Here is an 18,719-nt window from a genome sequence, read left to right on the forward strand (position 1 = left end):
CGTCAGACTCGCGTCCTTCAGCAGGCTAACTGGATCTTGCTCTTCAGGTTGTTCTGCACTGTCGACTCTCAAATCTGCAAGTGATCAATGGTGAGTAAAACATGTGCTATGAGTTTTTGAGTTGTTTTGTTTAAACATGATGAAATACAAGAAGAGAAGCATGCCTATGATCTTTTTGATGACAGACATCTGATTACTACTTGTTTGTTGCGCATGTGATTTTTGCAGTTTTTTACTCCTTAGTTTAAGATTAACTGGGATTTTTCTCTTCAGGTTGTTCTGCACTGTCGACTCACTGAACTCTTCAGAGAACCTGCAAGTGATCAATGGTGAGTAAAACATGTGCTTTGTGAGCTGCCTAGTGTTGGGGTTTAAACATGATGAATACATTTGAAGACAAGCATATGCCTGATCGCTTTGATGTCAGCCTTCAATCTGATTACTCCTTGTTGACTTGATAATGATTTTCTATCCTAAGCATGTGACTAACACCATCATGATTCTTTGGTAGGTTGGTGTTTTGCATCGTCTTGAGGAAGGACGTCACCTGGAAGCCATCATGTAAGTCAAATGATGAAATCCCTTTTGTGCAGCGCATAGATGAGTGATGTCATTAATCATAAGTAAAGGGAAGTGTTTGAAAGGATGAAATGGGGTTTTATCTATCAAACCACTGGACGACTAATGTCACATGGCAGTTTGTCACCAAAGCCCTGATCAAACATTTGAACCTCAACATCATATATACATACCTGCAAACTTGTCACCTTTCGGTGAAATTCACCGTTTTGAACTCAAAATAGGTCATCCACGTGAAAAGTTTTTTTTTTTTTTGTTTTTTGTTTTGCACCTGAGGCCGCCTGCCGTTGATTGCAGTGGACGCGGAGAAAAGTGTGAAGTGGTGCTCTTCTTCGCAATAAAACATCTTTGATGGGACGAGTCTCGGCCAATCAGCGTTCAGTTGTCGACATCGTTTGGGGGTTCAAGTTAGCTTGAATGTTAGCCGCTACATCTGCTGTTGTCACGCTGCACGGTGTAGTGATGCTAACAAAGTACCCGTACGTTAAACACGATGTGATTTAGTTTTAGTATCGATACTTCATTAAGAGAGCGATCAGAGCGCACGCGCTGCTCCGTGTCGAGCTGCTGCACACTGCTGCGCGCAGCTCACAGCGAAGAAGTGGCGGCAGCTTTAGAGACCGACTTCGAAAAAAAAATAAAAAGATGCCAGAAGTGAAATGTTTGTCTGTAAAGTTGTGTAACTCTCCAGCTGCTCATCCTGATGAACTGTGTATCATCTGGTCAGAGACTAACGGCCTCATAGTGTATAATCAATGCTATGATGGAACCATGTAGTTTCATTCATATCTGGCTGTATGAATACTCATATTACTGTCATTTGTTAAGTGTTGAAAAAGTTGGTAAAAAGTGAACCATACAGATGTTTTATTTATTACTATTATAGATAAATATACCAGTCTCGTATTTATGGTACCATATTGTTTTTATGGTATTGTATAGAATTCTGGTATCGGGTATCATGATATTTATGGCAGGTATGTAATATGTATAGAAGTTATAATATGAGTATCGTGACAAACAGGTAGAGACAGAACAGATTCAGGGAAAAGTCCATGAGGACTGTTCAGGAAGAAAAAAGGAAGTTGGTTTATTAATGACTTTAACCATATTATATAAAATGACAATGTATATTTGTTATTACTATCATTACAGGGCTGAGTCAGAGCGGAGGACCTTTTGTTCTTAAACTGTTTATTATCATTATTTAGATTTGTGGTCGGAACAATAAAATGACAAGTTGTGATTCTAAAAGCTTTGAGGCTTCAAACAACGTGGATGTGGTGACAACAACAACAAAAAGTCACCTGCACCACCACCCCCCCCCCCCGTTGTCACCACAAAAGTCACCTGCACACCCCCCCCCGTCCCTCATGAGTTTGCAGGTATGTATATAGTTGTTGGACTCTACTGAAGTACTTTCTTCTCTTGCAGAGCCAAGAGAGCAAGACCTTCACGGAGTGAAGGAATTCACTGAGTCATGGTAAGTTGGCCCCTCATTAACATGTACTTGTACCGTAATGCTTAGCTCACTTTGAACCAATGTGAAACGACAAGAACCTCTGCGAAACTGCATTTTCATTTTTGATGGCACTTTAACTCCGTGATTGTATTTTGAGTTGTGGCGTCTTAATGAGTGAAAACTTATCAAAGTATGTGTAGGTATAGCTTCTGTGCAGTAAATGAATTTCTTCTCTTGCCAACAGATCATTCAGTGACGGCTTTGGCATAATTGCGGTGGTCTCGTTGAAGGTGAGATATAAATACACCTTTTGAGGCCAATGGCCTTTATTCCCACGCCTGCTGAGAATGATGAGATGTGTCTCGTTCGTCTGAACTAATGTTGAGAAATTCACTCTCTGACATCGGCGAATGTCAACCGTGGATAGTTTAGTCTTTTAGTGCTCAGACTTGACTGTAGTCTGTTGCAGGTGCCTGGCTTTGGAAGAGGCTGTCATGAAGAAATTCACTGAGTCATGGTAAGTTGTCCCCTCGTTAACATGTACTTGTAGCATAATGCAGTTTCGATGATGAAGAACTTAGCTAGATGCATATAAAAATATCTAAGATGTCTGTATATATTTGTGTTCAACTCATGAATGTACCGATATGTTTTTGTTCATCTTTTGTTATTTATATATATTTTTAAATACAGAGAAGAAGCTACTTAATGACAATTGATTATACGTGATCATTTTAAAACCACAGTACGTCATGTTCTTGATAATATTATTAAAATAAAAAAATCTCCCCGCTTTTCTAATCTCATATTTTCTTAATAATGTCCAGTCACAGTGTATTATAGGAAATACATTTTAAGTTGGGAAGAACATTTAGCCTTTTCGGTATCTTTGCTGCCACCATGTGGACAAAAACAATAAGACGTTTTTCTTTACGGAAAGACGCAGTAAAATAAACTCTGCAGGTTTTATTCTGGATCTTACCTGTAAGTCCTCGATACACAAATAATAATTATAATAATATTAATTATAATAATAATCTTAAATTAAAATATAAATTTTTTCCACAGCTCGTGGAAATGCCAGAGACAGTTTTCCCGGCTGGGAGGAGTCGCTCACCCGGGATATAAAAGCGAGACGGGCGGGTTAGCTCGGCCACTTCCTTCTCTCTTCGGTCCAAGGTAAGACTTCACATCTAGTCTTTTGGAGCGCATTCATTTTAAAAATTGTACATTATGATAAAGGACACTTTCTACTTTGATAATACTTCACTAAATCAGCTGCGTGTCAACTTATTTATTATAATATTTATTTTACACGCTCCAGTTGTGGTGGAGCTCGCAGCTTCACTGCAGCACCGACCAGAGCTTCAACCAATCCTTAACCATCCGGCATTAAAACACATTAGTTTATTCTCATTAGTTTAATTAACGTTAAACGCAACACGTTTAGGAGATTATGCATGTAATATTTATTGCGTCCCTTAAGCTAAAGTATTTTTTTTTTTTTAAAGCTCTTCTAGAAATGGCCCCTCAAGCTTAAGTGTCTCTCAATGATGATGATTACAGACCTGTACTGAATGACTGTGACTGCACTAAATTATTCTGATGTGAGACACTGGTTATGCTATATATTCTTTATCCGTGCTCGTGCCTCCCTGAGCTCTGCACGTGGAGCGGTCACGTGTTCGCCGGCTGGAGGAAGTTAGCCCGCTAGCTAACGGGCCGCCATGCTGAAGCAATGTGCTCTTTGCTTTACAGATGAGGTCCAGACGTTCAGGACCCGGTCGCTGCAAAGGTAATTTACCTTCACCACGTGGCTCGTTGGACATGATTTAGTCTCGACTAACTCGTGCTGCAGTGATGTTGTGTTTGAACTCTCTCACTGAATATATTTGTGGAAACTTCACATTCTGAGTAGCATGAAATTAATCTCATACATGTGTGACGTCAGACTCGCGTCCTTCAGCAGGCTAACTGGATCTTTCTCTTCAGGTTGTTCTGCACTGTCGACTCTCAAATCTGCAAGTGATCAATGGTGAGTAAAACATGTGCTTTATGAGTTGACTAGTGTTGGGGTTTAAACATGATGAATACATTTGAAGACAAGCATATGCCTGATCACTTTGATGTCAGCCTTCAATCTGATTACTCCTTGTTACGCATGTGATTTGCGGAAGCTCACCTTTACGCCTTAGTTTAAGATTAACTGGGATCTTTATCTTCAGGTTGTTCTGCACTGTCGACTCTCAAATCTGCAAGTGATCAATGGTGAGTAAAACATGTGCTTTATGAGTTGACTCGGGTTGGGGTTCAAACATGATGAATACATTTGTAGACCAGCATATGCCTGATCACTTTGATGACAGCCTTCAATCTGATTACTCCTTGTTAGATAGATAGATAGATAGATATATACTTTATTAATCCCCAAGGGGAAATTTGTCGAAATTACGCATGTGATTTGCGGAAGCTCCACTGCGCCTTAGTTTTAATTTAAGATTCTTTTTCTCTCTCTTTGTTTCTGCACTGTCGGCTCTCAAATCTGCAAGTGATCAATGGTGAGTAAACCATGTGCTGGATAAGTTGCCTAGTGTTGGGTTCAAACATGATGAATACATTTGAAGACGAGCATATGCCTGATCACTTTGATGACAGCCTTCAATCTGATTACTCCTTGACTTGATAATGATTTTCTATCCTAAGCATGTGACTTACACATCATGATTCTTTGGTAGGTTGGTGTTTCGCATCGTCTTGAGGAAGGACGTCACCTGGAAGCCATCATGTAAGTCAAATGATGAAATCCCTTTTGTGCAGCACATAGATGAGTGTGATGTTGCTAATCATAAGTAAAGGGAAGTGTTTGAAAGGATGAAATGGGGTTTTACCCATCAAACTTCTGGACGACTAATGTCACATGGCAGTTTGTCACCAAAGCCCTGATCAAACATTTGAACCGCAGCATTATCATATAGTTGTTGGACTCTACTGAAGTGCTTTCTTCTCTTTCAGAGCCGTGAAGGAATTCACTGAGTCGTGGTAAGTTGTCCCCTCGTTAACATGTACTTGTAGCGTAATGCAGTTTCAATGATGAATGAATTTAGCTCACTTTGAACCACTGTGAAACGACAGGAACTTCTGGGAAACTGCGTTTTCATTTTTGATGCCACTTTAACTCCTTGATTGTATTTTGAGTTGTGGCATTCTCTCAGAGCACTCACTAAATGTATATGTAGCTTTAGCTTGTGTAGTAAATTAATTTCTTCACTTGCCAACAGATTATTCAGTGACGGCTTTGGCAGGACTGCAGGGCCTCGTTGAAGGTAAGCTCTTGATGCACCTTGAGGCCAACTGCCTTTATTCCCACACCTGCTGAGAATGATGAGACATACATTCGTGGAGTTTCGTTCGTCTGAACTCCTGTTGAGAAATCGAATAGCTGACATCGGTGAAGGTCAACCGGGGAGAGCTTTCTTAGTGAAGCTTCTGTGCGGTAAATTAATTTCTTCTCTTTCCAACAGATGGTTCAGTGACGGCTTTGGCAAGATTGCGGCGGTCTCGTTGAAGGTGAGATATAAATACACCCTTTGAGGCCAATGGACTTTATTCCCACGCCTGCTGAAAATGATGAGACATGCATTCGTGATCTCGTTCATCTGAACCGATCTGTTGAGAAATCGAATATCTGACATCAGCGAAGGTCAAACTTGGATAGTTTTGGCTCTCAGTGCTCAGACCTGACTGTAGTCTGTTGCAGGTGCCTGGCTTTGGAAGAGGCTGTCATGAAGAAATTCACTGAGTCATGGTAAGTTGTCCCCTCGTTAACATGTACTTGTAGCATAATGCAGTTTCGATGATGAAGAACTTAGCTCACTTTGAACCAATGTGAAACGACAGGAACTTCTGAGAAACTGCATTTTCATTTTTGATGCCACTAACTCTTTCATTGTATTTTGAGTTGTGGCGTCTTAATGAGTGAAAACTAATCAAAGTATGTGTAGGTATAGCTTCTGTGCAGTAAATGAATTTCTTCTCTTGCCAACAGATGATTCAGTGATGGCTTTGGCATGATTGCGGTGGTCTCGTTGAAGGTGAGATATATAAATACACCCTTTGAGGCCAATGGACTTTATTCCCACGCCTGCTGAGAATGATGAGACATGCATTCGAGAATCTCGTTCATCTGAACTGATCTGTTGAGAAATCGAATAGCTGACATCAGCGAAGGTCAAACGTGGATAGTTTTGTCTCTCAGTGCTCAGACCTGACTGTAGTCTGTTGCAGGTGCCTGGCTTTGGAAGAGGCTGCCATCTTAACAACCACGCTCTTCGTCCAGGTGAGTGATGCCTTCAGGTGTTTGCTTGGTGGTCGGTGATGTCGGTGCTGATGCTCGACACCCAGTCTGCTTTAAAACTAGAAATGTCACCAGTTTCCTTGATGATGACATCCGCACACGTCTTACGCCTTGGTTCAATGCCAGAACCTGAAAAGGTGGACCCACTGGTGTTGCCTTGGCAATAAGGGGACACATGTTGGGGTTCCAACAGTCTGAATGGAAGCTGAACTTAAATCTCCGCAAATGAGATGTGTTCACATGTTTAGAATATGAGCAAATGTGTCTTACCTGTGCTCTTGACTGAATCTAGACGCTTAAATAAATCTGTAAAGTGGCCAAAACATTTCTTTTTCTTCAGCCATTAGGACGAGCTGCTTCTGAGAAGTCAACCTCTAACCGGACCGGAGTACGAGGTCATCGGGATGACGTTGACTTGTAAGTTCAAATACACCTGTCACATCAGTTTTGGGGAGTCTTTCTTGACACTTTCATCTGGTTCAGAGTACAGTTGGCTACAATCGCTCCACTAACTCTTACACGTTGCTCTCTCTAGTAGAAGTGATTAGTTATTTATTACCGCCCCAGTCTGAGAATTCATGACTGATTGGTACCTCTCTGATCTCACTAGACGTAATAATGTAGTCTCTCATAAATCAAACCGACCTGTATTGACTCACCTTTTCACTCGTTTCAGTTTGCTGACCTCTTCAGTGTGGGCAACAGGACACCTGGGACTGCTGCAGGTAAATGTAGTTTCATTTTCAGATCTTTCAATTAACTTGCTTGACAAATATGTTAAACATGAGTAGAAGTGATTTTCTTATTACCGCCCCAGTCTGATAATTCATGACTGATCGGTACCGCTCTGATCTAACTAGAAATAAAATTGTTCTTGCTCTCATTACTAGACCTGGATTAACTAACCAGAGTCACTTGTTGCAGGATTGGTGTCGCTGGCTTACTCGTACGGTTTTGGAACCGCAGAGACTCTTAACTGCTGCAGGTAAATGTGAACCTAGAGTCATGTTTCTGGGATAGTGGACATGATGAAGATCTCTTTCCAGTCAAGGGTTTCCTCATAGCCCTTACTACTCCAGTCAGCCTCTCCTCCTGTTGACCCTGTATGGCACTGATGACCCTTACCCCCCTTAAGGTGTAAAGTGACCTGCTGGTGTTCTTATGGAGCAGAGCGCTGACTGTGACATGACTGAGAATTTTTTCTGATCTAATCCCAGAAACTAAATTGTACCATTCTGTCTTTGCATAACAGTCAAAATGTACGTTATGTATTGAGGTTTGAAATGGATAGTCCATCCACTTTATTGTAGATCTAATTTCAAAAGATGTTGGTGGGCATGAGAAATTTTGCATATAACAAATTTCAATATAATTGTCAACTCATTTATATGGAAATGACTTTATAATGTTGTGACTGGTATCCACCATGTTACAGGACTAAATGTGTTTGTGTTGTGTGCACATTTTAAGAAGCATCTTGTGTTTATGATCATCAGAGTCCATCTGGATCTACTGCTTGGGGCTTTATGGTAAGAATTTAAAACTCACGCTTTATTATGTCCATCTAGAAGTGATGAGTTTCTAGTACCGCCCCAGTCTGATAATTCATGACTGATTGGTTAACCCTCTGATCAAAGTATGACTTTACGGTTAAGGTTCAGATTTATGCACCTGGTTTCTAACGAGCTTCGCTTTCTTTGCAGTTTCCGGCCATTACGTTGACGCCTTCATACCATTCGGCCATCTCGTGCTACAGGAGACCTAATTTTGGGGGTGACTGTAAAAATCATTTCATGCTGTGGATATTTATATTTTGAAAGGGCTTTCAATAAAGAATTTGTGATTAATCATGAAAAGGCATCTGTCAGGTTATTAAGTGGTAACTCTAAACTATGTTAACTGTCATTGCCTCTTTCTTACCTACAATATACGTCTTATAGTGAAACTAAGGCAAAGCATAATTCTGAAGGAATTGTTGTTTAAATATTTCATCTAACTGCATTTTTAAAGAATACTTTGTATCAATTGTACAAAACTTGCACTGATAGTACAAAGATGAGTTTAAAAAACACATTCAATTGTGATGCAAGCAATTAAGAATTAAAGACTACGCTGGTCAAGCTAAATGCTCAAACCGGTGGTCTCCAACCTTTTTAAGTTACTTGCTTTTGTGCAATAAAATTGCTATAATGCCATAACTTGCATTACACCTAGTGGGAGCCCAGAGTTTGGGTCTCAACGATCCGATCTTAAATTCACCAGATTTGCAAAATTAGTGATGATGGAAGTGGGTTCAGTACTTTCTCAGGAACGTCTGCCTGATTTTAATCCAGAACACCGGCGTTATCTGTGTACTTAAGGCCATCGAGACAATGCAGTTTAAAACTGGCACCCTAGCCAATTTTAGTTTCCTCCCATTTCAATACCTTAACGTTTTCCCTGATCAGATCCCCCTGCATTTTACTTAACTTTTGGAGATCTGTTAGGATTCTATTGGAGATTAACTTCTATTGTAAAGGTTTGTTTCTTAGACATTAAAATGGCATTTATATATGTATTGCCTAAACCCGGAAAATATTTTAACCAATTTTGGCATCTCGTCAACAATGCCCTTTAGCCCCTTTTATTTGCTCAATATCTAAACCTCCGTTTATCTTTCCAATCACTTTCAATGACACGTCATAAAATGTGCTGTTGACAAAGCCCCTTCTTCCATTCCTCATATTCTAAGTACCGTTGCAGAATATAGTTCATTGTCAGGTTATCAAATCAATAGGACCAAATCAGCTCTTTAACCATTAAATCAACATTGAATAACAAGTTCCCTACCTTTTTAATATTCCCATTGTTAAACATTTCAAATACCTTGGATTTGAAATCTTCAAATCCCTAAATACAATCATCTCAAACTGACATGGACATTTATAAATATATTGAATCTGACCTTTAGAGATGGGATTCAGAATTAAACATCCTAATTCTATTGTGAAGATGGATGTTCAACCAAGAGTTCATTTCTTTACATCGATGTGACCCTTATCTCCACCTAATTATTGGAAATAACTTCAATGCTTAATTTCCAGGTTGATATGAGGCTGGAAACACAACCCCGAGTTAACATGTCCACACTACTAAGGCGTAAAACTAAAGGTGGTCTCTCAGTACCAAACTTTAAATACTATTCTTGATCTTTTGTTTTGAGACCAATCTCAATTTTATTGAAGAAAATATTGCCGCACCCCGCAGGTTAGACTAGGACCTGGTTTATTCTAATATTCCTCAAACAATCTAAACTCTCGCTTGGCCCAATTATATGTTTTATTCAATTCAGTTTATTTTGTATAGCCCATTATCACAAATAACAAATTTGCCTCAGGGCTTTACAATCTGTGCACATACGACATCCCTGACCTTTGACCTCACATCGGATCAGGAAAAACTCCCAAGAAATAGAAAAACCCTTCCACGGGGAAAAAAGGGAAGAAACCTTCAGGAGAGCAACAGAGGAGGATCCCTCTCCAGGATGGACAAACAAAAGATGACAGGTGTACAGAAGGAATCATTACAGAGTAACAACATATTCAATGAATATGACAGAGTGCATGAATAGTTGGTCGGAGGCATGGATCACGATCCAGACCTCCATGATCCATCAGGCAAATGGAGGTAGAAACCCACTCTCTGCTTTGGCCACACCCTCGACCTTGTTCCTGCATGTGGGCGACTATGGGTGAGTGGGTAGCAGGTCCGTCTTTCAATCAGGGGGTTGGAGGTTCAATCCCCGCCCTAGTCGATGTGTCCTTGAGCAAGACACTTAACCCTGAGTTGCTCCCTGTAGCTGCGTCTACAGTGAATGAATGTAACAGTACTGTAAGTCGCTTTGGATAAAAGCGTCAGCCAAATGACATGTAATTTTAATGTGGCGTTGACATTGAACATTTGGAGGTCTTCCCACAGAATCCTCTTGTCAGACCTCTACCTCATAACTTTTGAGTTTATACTACCGGAGTGTACAAGTCTCTACACCAGATGTCTAACTGACATTGCTGTAGCTAAATTTAAAGAAGCGATCCCTTCTGCATTTAATTTACCACGTCTCAATATAACAGAGGACTCCTGTGACTTGTGTCCGTCCCAGATGGATCATCTTGTCCAGGGGTCCCCAAACTTTTTCCTGCGAGGGTCACATAACTTTTCCCTTCTCTGATGGGGGCCGGGGTCAGTTTGTAACAGAAAAGGTGTGACGATCGCAGGGGTGCCTAAATGTAAACATGTATTGTTTTCCAGAAAGCCACACATAACCAAATATTGATAACCCTTTCTGGGATCTTCACAGAAAAGTCAGGAAATAAATAACACTATTTTTTCTCTTACCTAACATTTTTGTCATTATTCCGTTCTATTTGACAGGGGCTAGTCTAGTATTTGCGAAGCCAGACTGAAAAGAAAATCATAATGGGTCTGGTATTGTTCAGAGGGCCGGACCAAATGTGGAGGCGGGCCGTATCCGGCCCCGCGGGCCTTAGTTTGGGGACCACTGATCTTGTCTATAGTGCCACAGGCTCACTGAGAATCACACTGGACTCGATAGCCCCTGTGAAGAAAAAGACGCTGAGGCAAAGGAGGTTTGCTCCCTGGTATAAACCTCAAACCCGCAAACATCAGGAGGTTGAAAGCAACAATCTGGGATAATCACGTTTAGCCGCCACAGATTCAAAGAACGTCTTCAGGAGTGCTCCCTGCACTTCAGAAGACCTCAGTCTCCTCAGCAGAGTCTGCTCTGTCCCTTGCTGTGTGTGATCAGTCCAGTTAGTTTGCTGCTTGTTCTGACATGTGTTTTATAAATAAGCTTGGTTTATTATTAATCACACAGTATGCGTCTTTAGATTAAACCTAAGACTAACAGCCAACAATCGAGCGTGAAGTATTTCTACTACTACACAGCAAATGAGTCTTTTCTACAACACGTGGTGTTTGTTGTCAAAGCTCAGAGCCAATCAGCTCTCTGATGTGACGTCTGGCTCTCGCGAGATTATCGTTGACCACGTGTATATGACGTCAGAGCGAATCGGGACCAAATGGGACACAAATCTTACCAGCATGCATTGCGCGCCGATCGATTCTGAGCTGGACTGGTTCATCTCCAACGAACCTAATGATGAAGGATCCAGACCTGTACCCAACGACAGTGACTGCACTTCAGGTTGGAGCTCATTCTTTTTAAAACTTGTACATAATAAGCGAGAACACTTTCTACTGTAAACTTATTTACAAGCTCCAGTTGTGTTGGAGCTCGCAGCTTCACTGCAGCACCGACCAGAGCTTCAACCAATCCTTAACCATCCGGCATTAAAACGCGTTAGTTTAATTTCATGACTTTCAATAACGTGAACCACACCATGTTTATGAGATTATGCATTTAATATGTTGTGTGTCGCACACGCTGAAGTATGTTGTTTGAACTCCTCTAGGAATGGCCGCTCTAGAGTTCGTTGTGGCTTCAGTGTCTCAATGATGATGATTACAGACCTGTACTGAATGACTGACTGCACTTCATTATTCTGATGTGAGTCACTTGATCGCTCTATACCTCTTTTCTCTCGCGCCTCCCTGAGCTCTGCACGTGGAGCGGTCACGTGTTCGCCGGGTGGAGGAAGTTAGCCGCTAGCTAACGGGCCGCCATGCTGAAGCAATGTGCTCTTTGCTTTACAGATGAGGTCCAGACGTTCAGGACCCGGTCGCTGCAAAGGTAATTTACCTTCACCACGTGGCTCGTTGGACATGATTTAGTCTCGACTAGCTCGTGCTGCAGTGATGTTGTGTTTGAACTCTCACTGAATATATTTGTGGAAACTTTTCTCACATTCTGAGTAGCATGAAATTAATATCATACGTGTGACGTCAGACTCACGTCCTTCAGCAGGCTAACTGGATCTTTCTCTTCAGGTTGTTCTGCATTGTCTACTCTCAAATCTGCACGTGATCAATGGTGAGTAAAACATGTGCTGTATGAGTTGACTGGTGTTGGGGTTTAAACATGATGAATACATTTGAAGACAAGCATATGCCTGATCGCTTTGATGTCAGCCTTCAATCTGATTACTCCTTGACTTGATAATGATTTTCTATCCTAAGCATGTGACTTACACCATCATGATTCTTTGGTAGGTTGGTGTTTTGCATCGTCTTGAGGAAGGACGTCACCTAGAAGCCATCATGTAAGTCAAATGATGAAATGCCTTTTGTGCAGCACATAGATGAGTGATGTCATTAATCATAAGTAAAGGGAAGTGTTTGAAAGGATGAAATGGGGATAAACCCATCAAACCACTGGACGACTAATGTCACATGGCAGTTTGTCACCAAAGCCCTGATCAAACATTTGAACCTCAACATTATCATATATAGTTGTTGGACTCTACTGAAGTGCTTTCTTCTCTTGCAGAGCCAAGAGAGCAAGACCTTCACGGAGTGAAGGAATTCAGAGTCATGGTAAGTTGTCCCCTCATTAACATGTACTTGTACCGTAATGAAGTTTCGATGATGATTAACTTAGCTCACTTTGAACCAATGTGAAACGACAAGAACTTCTGAGAAACTGCATTTTCATTTTTGATGGCACTTTAACTCCGTGATTGTATTTTGAGTTGTGGCATCTTAATGAGTGAAAACTTTTCAAAGTATGTGTAGGTATAGCTTCTGTGCAGTAAATGAATTTCTTCTCTTGCCAACAGATCATTCAGTGACGGCTTTGGCATAATTGCGGTGGTCTCGTTGAAGGTGAGATATAAATACACCTTTTGAGGCCAATGGCCTTTATTCCCACGCCTGCTGAGAATGATGAGATATGTCTCGTTCGTCTGAACTAATGTTGAGAAATCGACTCTCTGACATCGGCGAATGTCAAACGTGGATATTTAGTGCTCAGAACTGACTGTAGTCTGTTGCAGGTGCCTGGCTTTGGAAGAGGCTGCCGTGTAGGAATTCAGAGTCATGGTAAGTTGTCCCCTCGTTAACATGTACTTGTAGCGTAATGCAGTTTCAATGATGATGAACTTAGCTCACTTTGAACCAATGTGAAACGACAGGAACTTCTGTGAAACTGCATTTTCATTTTTGATGCCACTTGACTGCTTGATTGTATTTTGAGTTGTGGCATTCTCTCAGATCACTCACTAAATTTATATGTAGGTTTAGATTGTGTAGTAAATTAATTTCTTGACTTGCCAACAGATGATTCAGTGACGGCTTTGGTAGGACTGCAGGGTCTCGTTGAAGGTAAGCTCATGGTGCACCTTTGAGGCCAATGGCCTTTATTCCCACACCTGCTGAGAATGATGAGACATTTATACATTCGTGAATCTCGTTCAGCTGAAACTCCTGTTGATAAATCGAATGGCTGACGTCAGTGAAGGTTAACCGGGGTGAATTTTCTTAGTGCAGCTTCTGTGCTGTAAATGAATTTCTTCTCTTGCCAACAGATGCTTCAGTGACTGCTTTGGCATGATTGCGGCGGTCTCGTTGAAGGTGAGATATATAAATGCACCCTTTATTCCCATGCCTGCTGATAATGATGAGACATGCATTCGAGAATCTCGTTCATCTGAACTGATCTGTTGAGAAATCGAATAGCTGACATCAGCGAAGGTCAAACGTGGATAGTTTTGTCTCAGTGCTCAGACCTGACTGTAGTCTGTTGCAGGTGCCTGGCTTTGGAAGAGGCTGCCATCTTAACAACCACGCTCTTCGTCCAGGTGAGTGATGCCTTCAGGTGTTTGCTTGGTGGTCGGTGATGTCGGTGCTGATGCTCGACACCCAGTCTGCTTTAAAACTAGAAATGTCACCAGTTTCCTTGATGATGACATCCGCACACGTCTTACGCCTTGGTTCAATGCCAGAACCTGAAAAGGTGGACCCACTGGTGTTGCCTTGGCAATAAGGGGACACATGTTGGGGTTCCAACAGTCTGAATGGAAGCTGAACTTGAAATAAATGTGACTGTCTCTGCCAATGAGATGTGTTTAGAATATGAACATTAGTCTTATCTGTGCTCTTTAATAAAAAATAGAAATGAATTTCTAGACTCATAAATAAATCTGTAAAGTGGCCTAAACATTTTCTTGTCTTCAGCCATCAGGACGGAGCTGCCTGACTAGCATCGCTCCGGATGAAAGATGCCCACGGTATGTTTGACTCTAGACCACCACAAAGGACTTCACTACTTGAGTGTGAGATGATGATAGTAGTCACCAGTTAGCCTCCACTATCAGGTACCAGACTATCCAACATTGTCTCAGACTCCCTTTTGGCCCGATAAGACACTGAGAACCCTGAAACACGTTTTTAGGTGTAAAGTGATCTCCGGCTCCCTGAAGGGCTCTGAGTGGCTGGTTTTTTATCTGGATTTATAACTGAAACAATTATCTGATCAGATTTCTAACTTGTTCTGTGTACCAACAAGAAGGTGACCGTAATAATTTTTTTTCTTGTCAACCTCTAGCCGGAACTAAGGAGGTCATCGGGATGGCTTTGACTTGTAAGTTCAAATCCAATTTTCTTTTTAGTAGTGGTTTGATCTTTGGAAATTTCAACACAAATTCTGAGTAGCATGAAATAAATCTTATACGTGTGAAGTTGTCTTGGAACTCATGCATGCTGTTTTTCTCCCCTTTAGGTGCGAGAATAATGTCGCCCAATTCTTGACGAGGTAATTCAAGTTCTTTTGTAAAGTCTCCTGTGTTTTAGCTCTGTATCCACTGACTGGCTGTCAGATGCTTCAGTGATGATAATGTAACTGAATCAGCTTTTGAAGAAACTTCTTTACCAGATTCTGAGAAGCATATATGAGCTTCACCAACACTGTGAAACACCCGTTTCAGTTCTACATGGGAAAACGATGACCTATATTCCTTCAGGTGTTCATGGCTGATCAAAGATGATGTGGAGGAATAATGAAAGACTTGTCCTGCACTGTCGACTCCCGAACTCTACAGAGAATCTGCAAGTGATCAATGGTGAGTAAAACATGTGCTGTATGAGTTGACTAGTGTTTGGTTTAAACATGATGAATACATTTGAAGACAAGCATATGCCTGATCACTTTGATGTCAGCCTTCAATCTGATTACTCCTTGTTGACTTGATGATTTTCTATCCTAAGCATGTGACTTACACCATGATGATTCTTTGGTAGGTTGGTGTTTTGCATCGTCTTGAGGAAGGACGTCACCTGGAAGCCATCATGTAAGTCAAATGATGAAATGCTTTTTGTGCAGAACATAGATGTTACACGCTTTACTATTTTGGAAGTGATTAGTTTCTTATTACCGCCCCAGTCTGAAAATTCATGGCTGATTGGTTAACCCTCTGATCAAAATATGACTACAGTTGTAGTTCATGTTTATGCGCCTGGTTTCTGACACGCTTCTCCTTCTTTGCAGTTTCCAGCCAGAACTTCTTCATAAGAGTCGGCCTTCTCGTGCTGCAGGAGACGTGATTTTGTTTGCTGGGCCATCAAAATCATTTAATGATGTGGATATTTATATTTTGAGGAAACAAATAAAAGTGCTTTTAATAAAGAATTTCTGATTAATCCTGAAGAGGCATCTGGTGTTATAAAATGGTAAATCTAAACTCTTAACTACATACGGTGTAACATTACTCAGTCTTATAGTTAAACTGAGGCATTTCCTTAAATTAAAATTCTGAGGCTATGAAGTAAAATTGCTGAGTGAATATTTAATCTGGGTTTTCAAAGAATACTTTGCATCAATTGTACAAAACAATGTTGCATTAATGGTACAGAGATGAGTTTGAAAAATAAATGTAATTGTAACTTAGGCATTTAAGAAATAAAGACAGCTCACTGAATGGTTGTAGTAAAATGTTCTTGTGCCAAACCATTTAAAGAAAATAATCAGCTATGAATCACGAGTTTCATTTACCTGCATTTTTCGAGATTACATTTGTCAATGTTTACATTGTACATATGATACTAGATGTGTGCAACCAAGAGGAGTTAAGTAGTGAAATGTTTACAAAATTACTTAAATTAGCATTTACATAAAGTGTTTTAGAACAAGACACCTTGACACAGGATAAAATGGACTAGCTTGATGTCCTTGAATCAATATGGGCTAAACTTATTTTCATGAATTGACACTTGAGGCTGTACTCTAGAAATTAGCCCATTCACTGCAGCTTTCAACTTTATTAAATCAGTATTTAAATGTGTAACGATGTCAGGCATTGCAGACAAAACACTCAATTTAGGTTTCCATGTTGTGTTTAGTTTGCTTAATTGTTTCCCATCAACATCTCATTCAACTGTCAATATATAAATACATTTGTATATAAACCTGGATGGACAGCAGCACCGTGTGGTGACAAACCGCTGATGGAACAAAGACATTTGAGCTCTTTCAAACGCCGTGGTCCAACAGACAAACACTCAGTCGGTGGTGAAGATCCTTGCAGCGATGTCATCCAACAGCCAGTCCACTCCCGCTAACAAGTTGTCTCCTGTGACTGCGCTGCAGCCGATGATGCACCAGTGATGACTTTTGATCTCATCCAGGGCCAGTGCCTGCAAGAAAACACATTGATGTGCAATTTTTGCAAGCTGCCATAGCAGCAATAATGATAAAGTATTATCCCTGCAACGGGGTGGACCGTACCTCTCGTATGGCCTCTTTCGACAGGGATCCTGGCAAATCCTGTTTGTTGGCAAACACCAGCAGCGTCGCGCCGGCTAACCTCTGCATGGAGGAAAGAGGAAACTCAACTTCAGAGATTGATTTAAGAATCAAAGTAAACGGCATTACGGATTTCTGCTTCAAACAATGCAAGAATAAGACGATTCTTCACTGTCGTCTCCAGCAGTGTGTGTACCTCCTCCATTAACAGTGAACTGAGCTCCTGTCTGCAGTCCTCCAGTCTGAGTCTGTCTGCGCTGTCCACCACCCACACCAGCCCGTCTGTGCTCTCAAAGTAGTTCCTCCAGTAGGAGCGCAGCGACTTCTGACCCCCGACATCCCAAATATTCAATTTAAACCTAGAAAACACAAGAGATAAGAGAACATGAGGGGTGTGGAGGAAGACTGGGATACTACATCCTCATCATGCATGCCATCTTGCTCTTTGAGGTTTGATTGAGCTGGCTGTCCGGGCATATTTGACTTTAGAGCTGGATACTGTGTGTAGGTCAATTATCTATTGTGACTCATAAGTTATACGTTTTGAGTGGATGAAGACCAACATATGTTCAAGTTACAGCCTTTTTTCACAGTCTGTGGAATAAATAACGTGTCATATTCTATACGTTATTTTAGAGGTGTGTGTGTGTGTGTTACCCTCTGTGCTCCAGTGTTTTGATGTTGAAGCCCAGCGTCGGGGAGATGGTGCTGATGTCTTCTCCATTAAACTTCTTCAGGATGGTCGTCTTCCCCGCGTTGTCCAGACCTCTGCACGAGCCAGGTATAGGAAGGAACGCGTACTTCTCACCTTTTAGATGTCCCTGTTCATTTATTAAGACTTTAGTGTCTCTCATCCAGTTAACCAACGTCAGAGCTACCGAGGAAACGTGACATGAGACGGCACACGACGCGCACAACAAACCTCACCAGCACACATAATACGTTATATTTATATATATATATATTGTCTCAAACCGCACACTGGCTTGAATTGCAGTTCTCGTGTCATTAACGCAGACGAAGTTTGCGTCTCAACAGTTAACCAACGTCATACTGCTGCCAGTTGAGCTACGTGACATGAGCCCGCCCCGTGTGTCTGTTGTGGGAATTACCTCCAGCGGTAAGGCATTCTCTATGTCTGTTTTGCTCGTTCCTTTGTGTTGCAATATACAGAACAAAAATACAATTATATTTGCCGCACTATGACGAAAAAAACCATACTAAAAAAGATATATACCAATGTACCCTTCATATATATCTCATCTCATTGTCATTTAGCAGACATTTTATCCAATCCTTCCGCAAATTCACCATTCAACCTTGAGTTCAAACTACTATATATTGCCGACTTATGTATATATGATATAGGGTATATATATATATATCGCGATTATTAGTGCTGAAAATAACGCGTTGTGTATAGTAATCTTAATTCATTTACAATTTTTTTTAAGTACCATGTTCTCTATAGCACGTCTTTGTTCTTTTATTACGCGTTGCGTTAACACTTATCGATCTCCGTCTCGCTCGCCACAGAGCTCCGTGCGCGCGCATCGGGACCGAGCAAAAAAAAAGTCACTTGTCAATCTGTCCACCTGTCCGGGCCGGTGAGGTTTCAGCTTTGCAGCGGT

At 41.1% G+C, this 18,719-nt stretch overlaps 1 protein-coding gene, 2 long non-coding RNA genes, 9 other non-coding genes and 1 pseudogene across 13 annotated transcripts; 12 read left to right on the forward strand and 1 right to left on the reverse strand.

Moving 5' to 3' along the window:
• The first annotated feature begins 4,564 nt into the window (after positions 1-4,564).
• LOC130211546 (uncharacterized) lies at positions 4,565-8,255 on the forward strand. Its single transcript, XR_008835093.1, has 13 exons — positions 4,565-4,599; positions 4,777-4,826; positions 5,054-5,080; positions 5,320-5,364; positions 5,563-5,608; positions 5,799-5,846; positions 6,087-6,132; positions 6,326-6,377; positions 6,736-6,812; positions 7,072-7,120; positions 7,320-7,380; positions 7,892-7,924; positions 8,099-8,255. It is a non-coding gene; the product is annotated as an uncharacterized LOC130211546 (long non-coding RNA).
• LOC130212338 (small nucleolar RNA SNORD29) lies at positions 5,124-5,188 on the forward strand. The gene has a single exon (XR_008835301.1). It is a non-coding gene; the product is annotated as a small nucleolar RNA SNORD29 (small nucleolar RNA).
• Positions 5,890-5,953, forward strand: LOC130212335 (small nucleolar RNA SNORD29). The gene has a single exon (XR_008835298.1). It is a non-coding gene; the product is annotated as a small nucleolar RNA SNORD29 (small nucleolar RNA).
• On the forward strand, positions 6,474-6,598 carry LOC130212360 (small nucleolar RNA SNORD22). The gene has a single exon (XR_008835317.1). It is a non-coding gene; the product is annotated as a small nucleolar RNA SNORD22 (small nucleolar RNA).
• On the forward strand, positions 6,936-7,002 carry LOC130212350 (small nucleolar RNA SNORD31; annotated as a pseudogene).
• LOC130212344 (small nucleolar RNA SNORD31) lies at positions 7,182-7,252 on the forward strand. Its single transcript, XR_008835307.1, has one exon. It is a non-coding gene; the product is annotated as a small nucleolar RNA SNORD31 (small nucleolar RNA).
• Positions 7,959-8,032, forward strand: LOC130212346 (small nucleolar RNA SNORD31). The gene has a single exon (XR_008835309.1). It is a non-coding gene; the product is annotated as a small nucleolar RNA SNORD31 (small nucleolar RNA).
• Positions 8,256-11,489: 3,234 nt separating the features above from the next.
• Positions 11,490-16,264, forward strand: LOC130211547 (uncharacterized). 2 transcript variants are annotated; one of them, XR_008835094.1, is made up of 17 exons: positions 11,490-11,598; positions 11,867-11,961; positions 12,108-12,144; positions 12,342-12,384; positions 12,564-12,613; positions 12,841-12,887; positions 13,130-13,175; positions 13,346-13,391; positions 13,629-13,673; positions 13,877-13,922; positions 14,098-14,149; positions 14,526-14,578; positions 14,896-14,931; positions 15,070-15,102; positions 15,311-15,409; positions 15,588-15,637; positions 15,835-16,264. It is a non-coding gene; the product is annotated as an uncharacterized LOC130211547 (long non-coding RNA). The 2 variants fall into 2 exon arrangements; XR_008835095.1 differs by lacking the exon at positions 11,867-11,961 and having other exon boundaries at positions 11,491-11,598.
• Positions 12,931-12,994, forward strand: LOC130212333 (small nucleolar RNA SNORD29). The gene has a single exon (XR_008835296.1). It is a non-coding gene; the product is annotated as a small nucleolar RNA SNORD29 (small nucleolar RNA).
• On the forward strand, positions 13,435-13,498 carry LOC130212339 (small nucleolar RNA SNORD29). The gene has a single exon (XR_008835302.1). It is a non-coding gene; the product is annotated as a small nucleolar RNA SNORD29 (small nucleolar RNA).
• Positions 14,246-14,370, forward strand: LOC130212361 (small nucleolar RNA SNORD22). The gene has a single exon (XR_008835318.1). It is a non-coding gene; the product is annotated as a small nucleolar RNA SNORD22 (small nucleolar RNA).
• Positions 15,696-15,769, forward strand: LOC130212356 (small nucleolar RNA SNORD31). Its single transcript, XR_008835314.1, has one exon. It is a non-coding gene; the product is annotated as a small nucleolar RNA SNORD31 (small nucleolar RNA).
• A 325-nt stretch (positions 16,265-16,589) lies between the features above and the next one.
• arl2 (ADP-ribosylation factor-like 2) lies at positions 16,590-18,094 on the reverse strand. Its single transcript, XM_056442348.1, has 4 exons — positions 17,746-18,094; positions 17,285-17,447; positions 17,071-17,151; positions 16,590-16,979 (listed from the first exon to the last, which is right to left on the reverse strand). Exons 1-4 carry the CDS (start codon positions 17,940-17,942, stop codon positions 16,845-16,847), a joined length of 576 nt encoding a protein of 191 aa, XP_056298323.1. The 5' UTR covers positions 17,943-18,094; the 3' UTR covers positions 16,590-16,844.
• Positions 18,095-18,719: the final 625 nt, after the last annotated feature.

The sequence above is a fragment of the Pseudoliparis swirei genome, chromosome 21 (genome assembly GCF_029220125.1).
Source record: "Pseudoliparis swirei isolate HS2019 ecotype Mariana Trench chromosome 21, NWPU_hadal_v1, whole genome shotgun sequence".
In the NCBI taxonomy this organism is placed as follows: Eukaryota; Metazoa; Chordata; class Actinopteri; order Perciformes; family Liparidae; genus Pseudoliparis; species Pseudoliparis swirei.